This window comes from Pseudophryne corroboree, chromosome 9, assembly GCF_028390025.1.
Source record: "Pseudophryne corroboree isolate aPseCor3 chromosome 9, aPseCor3.hap2, whole genome shotgun sequence".
In the NCBI taxonomy this organism is placed as follows: Eukaryota; Metazoa; Chordata; class Amphibia; order Anura; family Myobatrachidae; genus Pseudophryne; species Pseudophryne corroboree.
In genome coordinates, this window is record NC_086452.1 from 393578556 (window position 1) to 393594424 (window position 15869).

Here is a 15869-nt window from a genome sequence, read left to right on the forward strand (position 1 = left end):
GGGCCAGGGTGTCTCTCCTGTGGTGGCTGCAGAGTGCTCACCTTCTCGAAGGTCGCAGATTCGGCATTCAGGACTGGGTCCTGGTGACCACGGATGCAAGCCTCTGAGGGTGGGGGGCAGTCACACAGGGAAGAAATTTCCAAGGGCTGTGGTCAAGTCAGGAGACTTGCCTTCACATCAACATCCTGGAACTAAGGGCCATATACAACGCCCTACGTCAAGCGGAGTCCCTGCTTCGCGACCAACCGGTTCTGATTCAGTCAGACAACATCACCGCAGTGGCTCATGTAAACCGCCAAGGCGGCACAAGGAGCAGGGTGGCGATGGTAGAAGCCACCAGAATTCTTCACTGGGTGGAGAATCACGTAAGCGCACTGTCAGCAGTGTTCATTCCGGGAGTGGACAACTGGGAAGCAGACTTCCTCAGCAGGCACGACCTCCACCCGGGAGAGTGGGGACTTCATCAAGAAGTCTTCACGCAGATTGCAAGTCGGTGGGAACTGCCACAGGTGGACATGATGGCATCCCGCCTCAACAAAAAGCTACAGAGATATTGCGCCAGGTCAAGAGACCCTCAGGCGATAACTGTGGACGCACTGGTGACACCGTGGGTGTTCCCCGTCGGTCTATGTATTTCCTCCTCTTCCTCTCATACCCAAGGTGCTGAGAATCATAAGGAAACGAGGAGTGAGAACAATACTCATTGTTCCGGATTGGCCAAGAAGGACTTGGTATCCAGATCTGCAAGAAATGCTCACAGAGGACCCGTGGCCTCTGCCTCTAGGACAGGACTTGTGCAACAGGGGCCCTGTCTGTTCTAAGACTTACCGCGGCTGCGTTTGACGGCATGGCGGTTGAACGCCGGATCCTAGCAGAAAAAGGCATTCCGGATGAGGTCATTCCTACGCTGATAGAGGCTAGGAAGGATGTGACGGCTCAACATTATCACCGTATATTGCGAAAATATGTGGCTTGGTGTGAGGCCAGGAATGCCCCTACGGAGGAATTCCAGCTGGGCCTTTTCCTTCACTTCCTACAGTTGGGAGTGACTTTGGGCCTTAAAATGGGTTCCATTAAGGTTCAGATTTCGGCCTTATCCATTTTCTTTCAAAAAGAACTGGCTTCTCTGCCTGAAGTTCAGACGTTTGTAAAGGGAGTGCTGCATATTCAGCCCCCTTTTGTGCCTCCAGTGGCACCTTGGGATCTTAACGTGGTGTTGAGTTTCCTGACATCACACTGGTTTGAACCACTCTAAACGATGGAAGTAAAATATCTCACGTGGAAGGTGGTCATGCTGTTAGCCTTGGCCTCGGCTAGGCGTGTGTCAGAATTGGCAGCTTTGTCACATAAAAGCCCTTATCTGGTTTTCCATGCGGATAGAGCAGAATTGCGGACCGCCCACAATTTCTGCCGCAAGTGGTTTCATCCTTTCATATAAACCAACCTATTGTGGTGCCTGTGGCTACTACTGACTTGGAGGATTCCGAGTCACTGGATGTAGTCGGGGCTTTGAAGGTTTATGTAGCCAGAACGGCTAAGGTCAGGAAAACAGAATCTTTGTTTATCCTGTATGCTTCCAACAAGCTATGGGCGCCTGCTTCAAAGCAAACTATTGCTCGCTGGATCTGTAACACGATTCAGCATGCTCATTCTGCGGCTGGGTTGCCGCTGCCTAAATCAGTTAAGGCCCATTCCACAAGGAAGGTGGGCTCTTCTTGGGCGGCTGCCCGAGGTGTCTCGGCATTACAGCTTTGCCGAGCAGCTACTTGGTCAGGTTCAAACACCTTTGCAAAGTTCTACAAGTTTGATACCCTGGCTGAGGAGGACCTTGTGTTTGCTCATTCGGTGCTGCAGAGTCATCCGCACTCTCCCGCCCTTTTGGGAGCTTTGGTATAATCCCCATGGTCCTTACGGAGTCCCCAGCATCCACTAGGACGTTAGAGCAAATAAGATTTTACTTACCGGTAAATATATTTCTCGTAGTCCGTAGTGGATGCTGGGCGCCCGTCCCAAGTGCCGACTTCTTCTGCAATGCTTGTATATAGTTATTGCTTAAATAAGGGTTATGTTATGGTTGCATCAGGGTTGATCTGATGCTCTGTTGTTGTTCATACTGTTAACTGGGTATGTTTATCACAAGTTATACGGTGTGGCTGGTATGAGCCTTGCCCTGGATTCCAAAATCCTTTCCTTGTACTGTTAGCTCTTCCGGGCACAGTTTCTCTAACTGAGGTCTGGAGGAGGGACATAGAGGGAGGAGCCAGAACACACCAGAATCTAAATTCTTTCTTAAAGTGCCCTGTCTCCTGCGGAGCCAGTCTATACCCCATGGTCCTTACGGAGTCCCCAGCATCCACTACGGACTACGAGAAATAGATTTACCGGTAAGTAATATCTTATTTTTTTTTCTATTGGCTAATAGGAGGTTCTTAGTCTGAAGACAAGAGAACTGCACCAGAGCATGCAGAGGGCACAGGAAGAAGCGCAGCGGCTGAAGCAGGAGCAGCGAATGCGTCACTTACTGCAGAAAGGACATGACGTATCCAATCTGCAGAAAAATGTAGCAGGTAATAGAAGTAGTGCGGTATTTTCTTACTTATGCATGTTTCACTGGAAGATTAGCAGTGTATATGTTTGTTGGACCTCCCTAAGACATCATTCTGCAAAACTCTCAAATCTGTCTTGTTTTAAGTGTACCTACTGTTTCTGTAGTCTGTGTAAACCTTTGTAGTTTGTCATATCTTAATTCTCTTTTGGTATACAGTTCTCTTTTTAATCCTGAAAAAAAGTGAGTGTTTAGTTCTTCACCTTCTCTGATACAAAAAAACCCAACAATAAACCCTGACCGGGTACCTCCTAGCTCCTTAAGCCAACATCTTTTCCAATCTGGAGTTTAATTTAAAAATGAAAATTATGTGATCAAGGACTTTGCATGTTCCAGGGTATTTTAGGATCTAGAACCGGAAAACAGTCTTGATAGAGTTTAAGGCGTGCCTACCCTGACCAGCCAGTTGTAAATCGCTGCCGTTAGACTAATGGTGTGTACACACGGTGAGATTTTTTCTTTAGATTTTTACTATATAGTCAAAATCGGAAGAAAAGTTAGTGCAAATCGCAAGGTGTTATGCCACTTGCGATCCCGATGCGTGGTCCCGCCAGGTCGGGATCGCAAGAAAAGATGGACTGTGCGGGCTAGTCAATCCTTGCTAGATCGGTGTACTATCTAGTTCATCTCACATGTCAATTACATCTCACATAAGCCAAAATCGTAATCACACAGTCCATATTTCAAGAAAAGTTAGTCAAAATCTGTGGTGCTGGGCTCCGGGGAGTTCAGGGGAAATCGCAAAGTGAAAATCGGGCATAGCAAGGATCTCACCGTTTGTACACACCATTACTTTCCTCATATAACATGTATAATATGCATATCCTCTCTGTTCAGGTGAGGCAGTCAACCTGGACTTTAACAGAGTTTCTAGTCGTTCTACTGACATTGTATCGGATGACTATCAAAGTGCCACCAACAGTGTTACGAAACAGAGTGTTTCAGCATTAACCTCCCCAAGGAAAGATACTGCTGTTCAGACAGGTAATCATATTCTTTAACTGTATGACAGAGTTGGGATTTCCACCAGTTAATTTGTAATATAGTTGTGTTTTAGATTTGTTTTGTTTTGGAATTTATATTAACTCAAATTCATTGGGTATAACTATGGAAGTAAAGGCACACGTATGGTGTAGTACTTTCAAACAACACTTTGTGATATTTTTAAATTGCCTATAAATCAGTGGTCCATACCAAACGATACCAAAAGATAACTTATAACTAAAGGTCATCCAAAAAGTGTCCCGAAACATAGTAGTAAATAAACCAACACATTTCGGGCAATATGTAGTAGCTCGACAGGTGCAATTTCTGCGAGTCTACCCGTATTTTTAAAGCAGCAGTCATTTACAAGGCAAAAGCTAACCAGGATTTGCCTTGTAAATGAGTGGCACTTTAAAAATAAAGGCAGACATTCCTAAACAGTCTGCACCTCACAGGCTATTATATATTGCCCTTCGTATTAGATTTCTTCAGGGGGTGAACATATGTATAACTGTTAGATTTATTGCCCTGATGAAGGCTAGTTAAGATGAAATGTGTTGGTCTATTTTCTACTATTCTCTTGACACTTTTTGGATTACCATGATAGCTCTATGTAACATTTTTATATTTATGCACATTTACAGATTTTGTATTAAAAAGTCTATTGTAAAAAAGTATTATATTCTAAAACTTATCTCTATACTTATGTGGCTGTAGCCCCCAACCCTGTTGGTCTGAGTTGAACTTCACCCATGATGGTGGTTATGGGCCATCCACTGTGTGTATTGATTGTATGTATGTGTGTGTGTGTGTGTGTGTGTGTGTGTGTATGTATATGTATATATATATATATATATATATATATATATATATATATATATATATATAAAATCATGTATATGGAATCTGAGATACCATATATAAAATATAAAGGGACATAAAAACAAGAAAACATTGCAGCAGCACAGTTGCGTAATGGTTAGCATTACTACCTCACAAAACTGGGGGTCATAAGATAAATTCCCACTCTTGTCCTATCTGTGTAAAGTTTCTATATTCTCCCATGTTTGCGTTATTTCATTCCCCCACTTCAGAAACACGTGGACACTGGATGGTCAGTGGGTTAAATAATAAATAGTTAATTGATCGGTTAATTGATGTACAGGCAAACCCACCACAGTATATTTGTACTTGAGTTTTACACAGATCTTTCTAGTTACTTGAACCTGGCTCATACTACAGCAAATTATATATGATCATCCACTGTTCTCTGTGTAACTAAACATTGTGGACTATTTTTGTCTCTTTGAATATCCCTGTCTTGGAATGTGTGGGAGACTTTCAAATTTCAGGGATATCTCCCAGGATTCAAGGAGACAACCCTCCCTTATCCTGTCCTCTTCTGCAGTGAAGTGGACAGGGTCGGGATGATGAGCCATGATCCCAACTGTAGTTGCCCCTGGGATTTTATCTCCGGGATCTCCGAGAGGAGTCCCACAAAGTCTGCAGCTATGATTTAGGGTTAAATCCCCTTTTCTCTTACGTCCTAGAGGATACTGGGGACTCCGTAAGGACCATGGGGATAGACGGGCTCCGCAGGAGACATGGGCACTTTAAGAAAGACTTTAGGTATGGGTGTGCACTGGCTCCTCCCTAATATGCCCCTCCTCCAGACCTCAGTTTGATACTGTGCCCAGTGGAGAATGGGTGCATTACAGGGAGCTCTCCTGAGTTTCCTGTTAGAAAGAATTTTAGTTAGGTTTTTTATTTTCAGGGAGCCTGCTGGCAACAGACTCCCTGCATCGAGGGACTGAGGAGAGAGAAACAGACCTACTTCTGTGAGTTTCAAGGCTCTGTTTCTTAGGCTACTGGACACCATTAGCTCCAGAGGGATTGGTACGCAGGTCTCACCCTTGCCGTCCGTCCCAGAGCCGCGCCGCCGTCTTCCTCGCAGAGCCGGAAGATAGAAGCCGGGTGAGTATGAGAAGAAAAGACTTCAGAGGCGGCAGAAGACTTCTTGATCTTCACAGAGGTAACGCACAGCAGTAACGCTGTGCGCCATTGCTCCCATTCACCTCCCACACGGCAGTCACTGTAAGGGTGCAGGGCGCAGGGGAGGCGCCCTGGGCAGCATATAAACCTCTCCTTTGGCAAAATTACATATATACATGTACAGCTGGGCACTGTACATGTATATAAAGAGCCCCCGCCAGTTTTTTAAGAATTTTGAGCGGGACAGAAGCCCGCCGCCGAGGGGGCGGGGCTTCTCCCTCAGCACTCACCAGCGCCATTTTCTCCACAGCACAGCGCTGAGAAGAAGCTCCCCGGACTCTCCCCTGCTTACTCACGGTGACAGGGTTTTCAAGAGGGGGGGGGGGGGGGGCACATAATTGGCGCATATACATATAAAAAGGCGCTACTGGGTAAACATTTGGTGTTTTTTCCTGGGTCATATAGCGCTGGGGTGTGTGCTGGCATACTCTCTCTCTGTCTCTCCAAAGGGCCTGGTGGGGAAACTGTCTTCAGATAAGAGTTTCCCTGTGTGTGTGGTGTGTCTGTACGCGTGTGTCGACATGTCTGAGGTGGAAGGCTCGCCTAGGGAGGAGGGGGAGCGTATGAATGTGAGGTCTCCATCGGCAGTGTCGACACCTGACTGGATGGATATGTGGAATGTTTTAAGTGCTAATGTCAATTTATTGCACAAAAGATTAGACAAAGCTGAAGCTAGGGAACAGTCAGGGAGTCAACCCATGTCTGTCCCTATGTCGCCGGGACCTTCGGGGTCTCAAAAGCGCCCACTATCCCAAATAGGAGATACAGGTACCGACACGGATTCTGACTACAGTGTTGACTACGATGATGCAAAGGTACAGCCAAAAGTGGCTAAATGTATTCGTTATATGTTTATTGCAGTAAAAGATATTTTGCATATCACGGAGGAACCCCCTATCCCTGACACGAGGGTACACATGTATAAGGGAAAGAAACCTGAGGTAACTTTTCCCTCCTCACATGAGTTAAACGAGTTGTGTGAAAAAGCGTGGGAATCTCCAGACAAAAAACTGCAGATTCCCAAAAGGATTCTTATGGCGTATACTTTACCGCCAACGACAGGATACGGTGGGAATCCTCCCCTAGGGTAGACAAAGCATTGACACGCTTATCAAAAAAGATAGCGCTGCCATCCCAAGATACGGCTACCCTCTAGGATCCTGCTGACCGCAAGCAGGAGGTTACCTTGAAGTCCATTTACACACATTCTGGTACTTTACTCAGACCGGCGATTGCGTCGGCCTGGGTTTGTAGCGCTGTAGCAGCATGGACAGATTTATTATCAGCGGATATTGAGACCCTAGATAAGGATACCATTTTATTGACCCTAGGGCATATAAAAGATGCTGTCTTATATATGAGAGATGCTCAAAGAGACATTAGTCTACTGGGTTCCAGAATAAACGCTATGTCTATTTCTGCTAGGCGAGTCTTATGGACCCAGCAGTGGACAGGTGATGCCGACTCGAAGAGGCATATGGAGGTTTTGCCTTACAAGGGTGAGGAATTGTTTGGGGAAGGTCTCTCGGACCTCGTCTCCACAGCTACGGCAGATAAATCGAATTTTTTGCCTTATGTTCCCTCACAGACTAAGAAAGCGACACATTATCAAATGCAGTCCTTTCGTTCAAATAGAAGCAAAAGAGTACGTGGATCGTCCTTTTTTGCCAGAGGTAAGGGCAGAGGAAAAGAGCTGCACAACACAGCTAGTTCCCAGGAACAGAAGTCCTCCCCGGCCTCTGCAAAATCCACCGCATGATGCTGGGGCTCCGCTGGGGGAGTCCGCCCCAGTGGGGACATGTCTTTGACTTTTCAGCCACATCTGGGTTCACTCACAGGTGGATCCCTGGGCAATAGAAATTGTTTTTCAGGGATACAAGCAGGAATTCGAAGAGGTGCCTCCTCGCCGGTTTTTCAAATCGGCTCCACCGACTTCTCCCCTAGAAAGGGAGTTAGTGTTAAATGCGATTCGCAAATTGTGTCTTCAACAAGTGGTGGTTGGGGTTGCCCTGCTTCAAAGAGGGAAGGGTTACTACTCAACTCTGTTTGTAGTCCCGAAACCGGACGGTTCGTTCAGACCCATTTTGAATTTAAAATCCCTAAACCTATATTTAAAACGGTTCAAGTTCAAGATGGAATCGCTCAGAGCGGTCATCGCCAGTCTAGAATGGGGGGATTTTATGGTATCTCTGGACATAAAGGATGCATACCTTCATGTTCCCATTTATCCGCCCCACCAGGCGTACTTGAGATTTGCGGTACAGGATTGTCATTACCAATTTCAGACGTTGCCGTTTGGGCTTTCCACGGCCCCGAGGATTTTCACCAAGGTAATGGCGGAAATGATGGTGCTCCTGCGCGAGCAGGGTGTCACAATTATCCCATACTTGGACGATCTCCTCATAAAAGCGAGATCACGAGAGAAGTTACTGAACAGCGTGTCACTTTCCCTGAGGGTGTTACAGCAACACGGCTGGATTCTCAACATCCCGAAGTCGCAGCTTGTTCCTACGACCCGTCTGACCTTCTTGGGCATGATTCTGGACACAGACCAGAAAAGGGTTTTTCTTCCGATAGAAAAAGCTCAGGAACTCATGACTCTAGTCAAGAACCTATTGAAACCAAAACAAGTGTCAGTACATCATTGCACTCAAGTCCTGGGAAAGATGGTGGCAGATTCCATGCAAGGACTTTCCAATGGGACCTATTGGACAAGTGGTCCGGGTCACATCTACAAATTCATCAGCGGATCAACCTGTCCCCCAGAGCCAGGGTGTCTCCTGTGGTGGCTGCAGAGTGCTCACCTTTTAGAAGACCGCAGGTTTGGCATTCAGGACTGGATCCTGGTGACTACGGACGCGAGCCTCAGAGGGTGGGGAGCAGTCACACGGGGAAGAAACTTCCAAGGACTTTGGACAAGTCAAGAGACTTGTCTTCACATCAACATCCTGGAACTAAGGGCCATATACAACGCCCTACGTTAAGCGGAGACCTTACTTCACGACCAACCAGTTCTGATCCAGTCAGACAACATCACCGCAGTGGCTCATGTAAACCGCCAAGGCGGCACAAGGAGCAGAGTGGCAATGGCGGAAGCCACCATGATTCTTCGCTGGGCGGAAAATCATGTAAGCGCACTGTCAGCAGTGTTCATTCCGGGAGTGGACAACTGGGAAGCAGACTTCCTCAGCAGACACGACCTGCATCCAGGAGAGTGGGGACTTCATCAGGAAGTCTTCGCACAGATTGCAAGTCAGTGGGGACTGCCCCAGATAGACATGATGGCGTCCCGCCTCAACAAAAAGCTACAGAGGTATTGCGCCAGATCGAAAGACCCTCAGGCGGTAGCTGTGGACGCCCTAGTGACACCGTGGGTGTTCCAGTCGGTCTATGTGTTTCCTCCTCTTCCTCTCATACCCAAGGTGTTGAGAATAATAAGAAAAAGAGGAGTGAGAACAATTCTCATTGTTCCAGAATGGCCACGGAGGACCTGGTATCCGGATCTGCTGGAAATGCTCACAGAAGATCCGTGGCCTCTTCCTCTACGACAGGACCTGTTGCAACAGGGGCCCTGTCTGTTCCAAGACTTACCGCGACTGCGTTTGACGGCATGGCGGTTGAACGCAGGATCCTAGCGGAAAAAGGCATTCCGGATGAGGTCATTCCTACGCTGATAAAGGCTAGGAAGGACGTGACAGCAAAACATTATCACCGTATATGGCGAAAATATGTTTCTTGGTGTGAGGCCAGGAATGCTCCTACGGAAGGATTCCATCTGGGCCGTTTCCTTCACTTCCTACAGACTGGAGTGAATTTGGGCCTAAAATTAGGCTCCATTAAGGTTCAGATTTCGGCCTTATCCATTTTCTTTCAAAAAGAATTGGCTTCTCTCCAAGAAGTACAGACTTTTGTGAAGGGAGTGCTGCATATTCAGCCTCCTTTTATACCTCCGGTGGCGCCTTGGGACCTTAACGTGGTGTTGAGTTTCCTTAAGTCGCACTGGTTTGAACCACTTCAAACGGTGGAGTTAAAATATCTCACTTGGAAGGTGGTCATGTTATTAGCCTTGGCTTCAGCTAGGCGAGTGTCTGAATTGGCGGCTTTGTCTCATAAAAGCCCCTATCTGGTTTTCCATATGGATAGAGCGGAATTGTGGACCCGTCCTCAATTCTTGCCTAAGGTGGTGTCATCTTTTCATATGAACCAACCTATTGTGGTGCCTGTGGCTACGCGAGACTTGGAGGATTCAGAGTCCCTTGATGTAGTCAGGACTTTGAAAATTTACGTGGCCAGAACGGCTAGAGTCAGAAAAACAGAAGCACTGTTTGTCCTATATGCAGCCAACAAGGTTGGCGCCCCTGCTTCAAAGCAGACTATTGCTCGCTGGATCTGTAACACGATTCAGCAGGCGCATTCTACGGCTGGATTGCCGTTACCAAAATTGGTCAAGGCCTATTCCACTAGGAAGGTGGGCTCATCTTGGGCGGCTGCCCGAGGTGTCTCGGCACTACAACTATGCCGAGCTGCTACTTGGTCGGGTTCAAACACCTTTGCAAAGTTCTATAAGTTTGATACCCTGGTTGAGGAGGACCTCCTGTTTGCTCAATCGGTGCTGCAGAGTCATCCGCACTCTCCCGCCCGTTTGGGAGCTTTGGTATAATCCCCATACGGAGTCCCCAGCATCCTCTAGGACGTAAGAGAAAATAAGATTTTAAACCTAGCGGTAAATCTTTTTCTCGTAGTCCGTAGAGGATGCTGGGCGCCCGTCCCTTGTGCGGACTACTTCTGCGAGACTTGTATATAGTTTTGCTTACATAAGGGTTATGTTATAGTTTCATCGGTTTTGGACTGATGCTACGTTGTTTTTTCATACTGTTGGTTTAATAAATACACAAGTTATATGGTGTGATTGGTGTGGCTGGTATGAATCTTGCCCTTGGATTAACTAAAATCCTTTCCTCGTACTGTCCGTCTCCTCTGGGCACAGTTTCTCTAACTGAGGTCTGGAGGAGGGACATAGAGGGAGAAGCCAGTGCACACCCATACGTAAAGTCTTTCTTAAAGTGCCCATGTCTCCTGCGGAGCCCGTCTATCCCCATGGTCCTTACGGAGTCCCCAGCATCCTCTACGGACTACGAGAAAAAGATTTACCGGTAGGTTTAAAATCTTATTTTCCTAATGATTATTTTTATTTGTTTGTACTTTACAGATGACTTAATGAAGTCAGATTTTGTATCCAATTCCAATGAGACAAAATGGAGACATGATCAGAATGCCTCTCCTGATATACCCATAGAATTCCATGATGTTCAGCCAAAGGCTGAACTACAAACAAAAAAGACAAAGTCTCATAGAGACCGAAATGATTCAAGCAAGGAAAACACAAATATCTACAGCAATGCTTATGATCAATTTGCAAGAACAGAAAAACAGGTCAGAGAACATCGAAAGCCAGACTGGAATAAAAACAAGCCTCACAGGAAATTCGTCCCGGCTTCTGAGAGATACCCCAAAGGGCTTCAGAAACAGAGGGAGGAGAGCAAGGTGCGGAGGCAGGCAGAGCTGCTTCATCTAGTGGAGAAAAACTCTTCTAACAACCTACACGTTAGAAAAGGGAATTCCCCAGAAAAGTCTCCAATTCCACAAGATGATGTCAAGTTCTCCCGACCTCATGAGGATGTCAAGATTGTCCAAGAGTCTAAGAAGGTACTACCTGTAGAAATCCACCCTATGTGTACATGTTGATGCAGCTTATTTAATTTTACTTAGCTTTATTTATTTATTTATTTTTTCCAACCTTGCTTTGCCGACTCATGTTTAATGATTTTTTTAACCATTTACTTTCTGCTGTGGGGTTCACTGGGCTCCAAAAGGATTGTACAATGGGGTGTAGAGTAGGATCTTGATCCGAAGCATCAACAGGCTCAAAGCTTTGACTGTTCCCAGAATGCACAGCGCCGCCTCCTATATCACCCCGCCTCCCAGCACAGGAGTTCAGTTTTGTAAGTTGGTGCAGCAGTAAGCAGGCACTGAACAGAGGGCTGCTCCAGGCAGCCCTAAGAAAAGCTTTTTATGAGGTAAAAAGTGAAGACTTCAAGGGCAGCAGCGGTGGTAAATGTCTTGTGACATTCACTGATGCAGCTCCAGCTCTCCCCAGCGGCGCTGTACACTCCCGAGCCCTGGTTGCCGGGTACCTACAGCGGAGGCTCCGGTTTTCTTCACGTTAGACACACACGGCTTGGGCTCTCCAGGATCGCGTGGCTGCGCTTCGGGAGGTGGTAAGTGGGTCCCGCTTGCGGGACCCGGTCTTTATCGCGATCCGGCGCGGTCAGTGGGAGGCGGGCCGCGCGCGCTGGCGGTGGACACTGTGGCAGTACAGGCGATCCCTCTAGATCACCAGGGCATGGGCGCAGGTCAGGTTTTCTCTCTAAACCATTTCTTATATCGCCCACAGTACCTGGTGGTTTTGCCAGCAGAGGGGATAAGTCTTAGACCTGAAGCCCCTCCCCCAGCCCCAGGGCGCCATTTCTAGCAAGTGTTCCCGCCCTGGAGCTGCATATCTGTCTTTTCCTCACTCCCTGTCAGTGTCTGCGGCGCCATTATCCCTCAGCTCACTGTTCCTGGGACTGCTTGGGCAAATCCTCCTATGTAAAGCCGCCTGGTTGTCAGCGCTGTGCCTTTACATGACACTTAAGTATTCTACCTGCCTTTTTAGTCAGTGTTAGTTAAGAAAGAGTGCACTTAGGGTTTTATAGTACAATTACCCTGTGATATACATCCAGTTCTTACTGTGTACTGTTATATCTATTGTTATATAGCTGTGTAAGCTAGTCCAGTACATTATTATTGTCAGTAATAACCTCTGCATTGTACAAACTGTGACTTTCTGTGTGTGCATTTGATAGCTGAGTGGTGTCCATTTCGTGTCTTTCACTCAACCTGCTATCCCTATATTCCATAACCTGAGGGGGCTTGGTGCGTCAGGTGTTATCTAATATAGGATTTTCACAAAGATATACTGTATTACGTATTTTTCTCTGTGATTTAGTCACCATATTTCTCCTTTATCTCTGCTAGTGCTGACTACACTGCGCAGGGGTTTGGGTTTAGAGGTATAGTGCTGCTGATAATTGTACTGTGTTAACCTCATACTGCAAGTTATATCATGTCTGCTTCTGAGGGTAACGGTTCTGGGGCTGAACACACTGCCGGTGTTGCTGACGCCACGGGGCCATATGAGGAGAATATAGCAGCTGTGGGCTCTGGTACTGGGGGCTCCTTGCCCCCCAGTGGGACTGTGGCAACGGAGGCACATACTGACCCACCGTGGGCCGCTTTTTCCACGCTTCTGCATACGCTAGTTCATAAACTAACTCCCCCTATGGGACCCCCAATGCCGGCACAACCGTATGTGGTTCCTGCAGCTAACCCGCCGTGAGCTGACGATTTATCTGCTCAATTAAAGAAGTTGAACCAGTCCTTGACTACTAAAAAGTCTGACCAACGCTTGCCTAAGTCTAAGAGGTCCTCTAAGCGAGCGCTTCTCTCCTCACAATTCACTGCTGTCACTGACACCTCATCTGATGAAGACGGCACATATACTGACCCCTCAGGTTCTGACTCAGATACGGCTGATGGGGAGGGTAGTTCACATGTGGATGTTCCTGATCTTTTGGAGGCTATTAAGTTAATTCTGCAGATTACGGATGATCCCGAGCAATCCGTCCCTCCTAAGAAACCAGATAGGTTCAAGCGTCAGAAGGTGGTTAAGCAAGTTTTACCTCACTCTGACCACCTAGTGGATATACGTCAGGAACTCTGGGAAAACCCGGGTACGAAGTTTGTGCCTCAAAAAAAGATGCTGGCTCGCTATCCCCTCGCGCCAGAGCTGTCTAAAAATTGGGAAACGCTTCCTCCAGTGGACTCACATGTGGCTAGGATGGTGGTTTCCTCAGCTCTACCTGTCACTACCGTCACGTCTCTAAAAGAGCCTACGGATAAACGTGTGGAGGGTTGTTTGATAGCGATTTACACCCTCACGGGTGCTGCACAAAGGCCCACTATTGCAGCTACATGGGCTACAGAGGCTATTGAAGCATGGGCCTTGGCGTTAGAAGCTGAAATCTCTTCTGACCATGCTAGACAATGCTTGTCATATATTGTCACAGCTTCTCGATATATTAAAGAGGCGGCTTCTGATGCCGGTATCCTAGCAGCCAAGGCCTCTACTACGTCAGTCCTGGCTCGCCGGATATTGTGGCTGAGATCCTGGTCTGTGGATCTGGACTCTAGAAAAACCCTGGAGGTACTCCCTTTCAAGGGAGATATTCTGTTTGGGGAGGACTTAAATAAGATTGTGGCTGACTTGGCTACTGCCAAAACTGCCTGTCTGCCTAATACCGCTCCTTCTGTGTCGAAGGCTAAAGGTACGTCCTTTCGCCCTTTAGGTAAAGCAAAAGGTCAGGCGTACCATAAGCAGGCCCGCACTTCCAAACCTGGTAAGCCGAAGCCCAAAAGAGCCTGGGCTGCCAAGACTGATAAGCCTGCCGCATGACGGGGCGGGCTTCCCCCTGGGGGATCCCATTGTGGGGGGCCGGCTTCTAGGGTATACCCAGGAATGGTTGAAGACCACTTCAGATACCTGGGTACGGGAAGTCGTCACTCGAGGTTACGCCATAGCCTTCAAATACTGACCCCCTCATCGATTTTGCCAGACAGACGTCCCTTTGGACCGGACAAAGGCAAAAACTCTACACTCAGTGGTACAGACCCTCCTGGATACAGGAGTCGTCGTACAGGTGCCTCTTGCTCAGAGGGCCCGGGGGTACTATTCTCCGGTGTTTCAATTTCCGAAACCGAATGGGTCCTCCCGGCCCATTCTTAACCTCAAGGCATTGAACAGGTTTGTGAAGGTTTCCAAGTTCCGTATGGAAACCCTTTGCTCTATAGTTCTGGCCTTTGAACCTGGGGACTACATGGTCTCCCTGGGCTTACCTGCATATTCCTATAGCAGTGTCACTTCAACAATACCTGAGGTTCGCTATTGGCAACCTACATTATCATTTTCGGGCGTTACCTTTTGGTTTAACAACGGCTCAGCGAGTCTTCACCAAAGTTATGGCGGTGATGACGGTGGTACTCCGTCGTCAAGGGGTCAGGATACTGCCGTATCTGGACGACTTGTTAATCCTGGCAAATTCCCCAGATCTTCTCCTGCGTCATCTGGATATGACGAGCCACCCGTGGGCTTGTAGAAACCGGACCATCAACTGGAAGAAATCCTCCCTGCTCAGAGCATGGTGCACCTGGGGGCGTTGTTGGACACTCACAACCAGAGGTTGTTCTTGTCTCAGGAGAAAGTCCTGAAGATTCAGGACAGGATTCGTTGCTTCCTTTCTCGTCCGCAAGTGTCGATACATTCGGCAATGCAGGTGCTGGGCCTACTGGTATCAGCATTTGACATGGTGGAGTATGCTCAATTGCATTCTCACCCCCTACAGAGGCTGATTCTAGCCAAGTGGGACGGCCTGCCTCACCGGATCAGATCTCAAATGATCTTTTTGACTCCGGAGGTCCGTCTGTCGCTACACTGGTGGCTCCGGGACCAACAGTTGTGCAGGGGTCGTCCCTTCTGGATATCCAACTGGGTCCTGTTGACAGATGCCAGTCTAAGAGGTTGGGGCGCGGTGCTGGAGCAACACTCCCTTCAGGGTCGGTGGACCAAGGAGGAATCTCTCCTCTCGATCAACATTCTGGAATTGCGGGCGGTCTTCAATGCGTTGAACCTGGCCCAGCATTTAATTCAGAACCGTCCTGTTCAAGTACAGTCGGACAATGCCACCACAATGGCTTACATAAATCATCAAGGCGGCACTCGAAGCCGTTTGGCAATGAAGGAAGTCTCACAGATTCTACGTTGGGCGGAACGCCATCTATCGGCAATATTCATTCCGGGAGTCCTGAATTGGGAAGCGGACTTTCTCAGTCGTCAGGACGTGCATGCCGGCGAGTGGGGCCTCCATCCAGAAGTGTTTCACTCCTCGTGGAAAAGTGGGGTCTTCCAGACGTGGATCTGATGGCGTCTCGACACAATCACAAGGTTCCGGTCTTCGGAGCAAGGACAAGAGATCCTCAAGCAGCATTCGTGGATGCGCTGGCGGTGCCATGGAGGTTTCGGCTGCCGTATGTGTTCCCTCCAGTGTCACTCCTGCCCAGGGTAATTCGGAAG

The 15869-nt window shown here is 47.8% G+C and overlaps 1 protein-coding gene across 1 annotated transcript in view; it reads left to right on the forward strand.

Moving 5' to 3' along the window:
- The window catches only part of CCDC66 (coiled-coil domain containing 66), a 134577-nt gene that overhangs the window by 44929 nt on the left and 73779 nt on the right, over positions 1–15869 (forward strand). The window contains exons 7-9 of the mRNA XM_063941546.1: positions 2423–2567; positions 3443–3589; positions 10851–11347. Coding sequence (XP_063797616.1) covers positions 2423–2567; positions 3443–3589; positions 10851–11347 — 789 coding nt within the window. The remainder of the gene's footprint in view (positions 1–2422; positions 2568–3442; positions 3590–10850; positions 11348–15869) is intronic.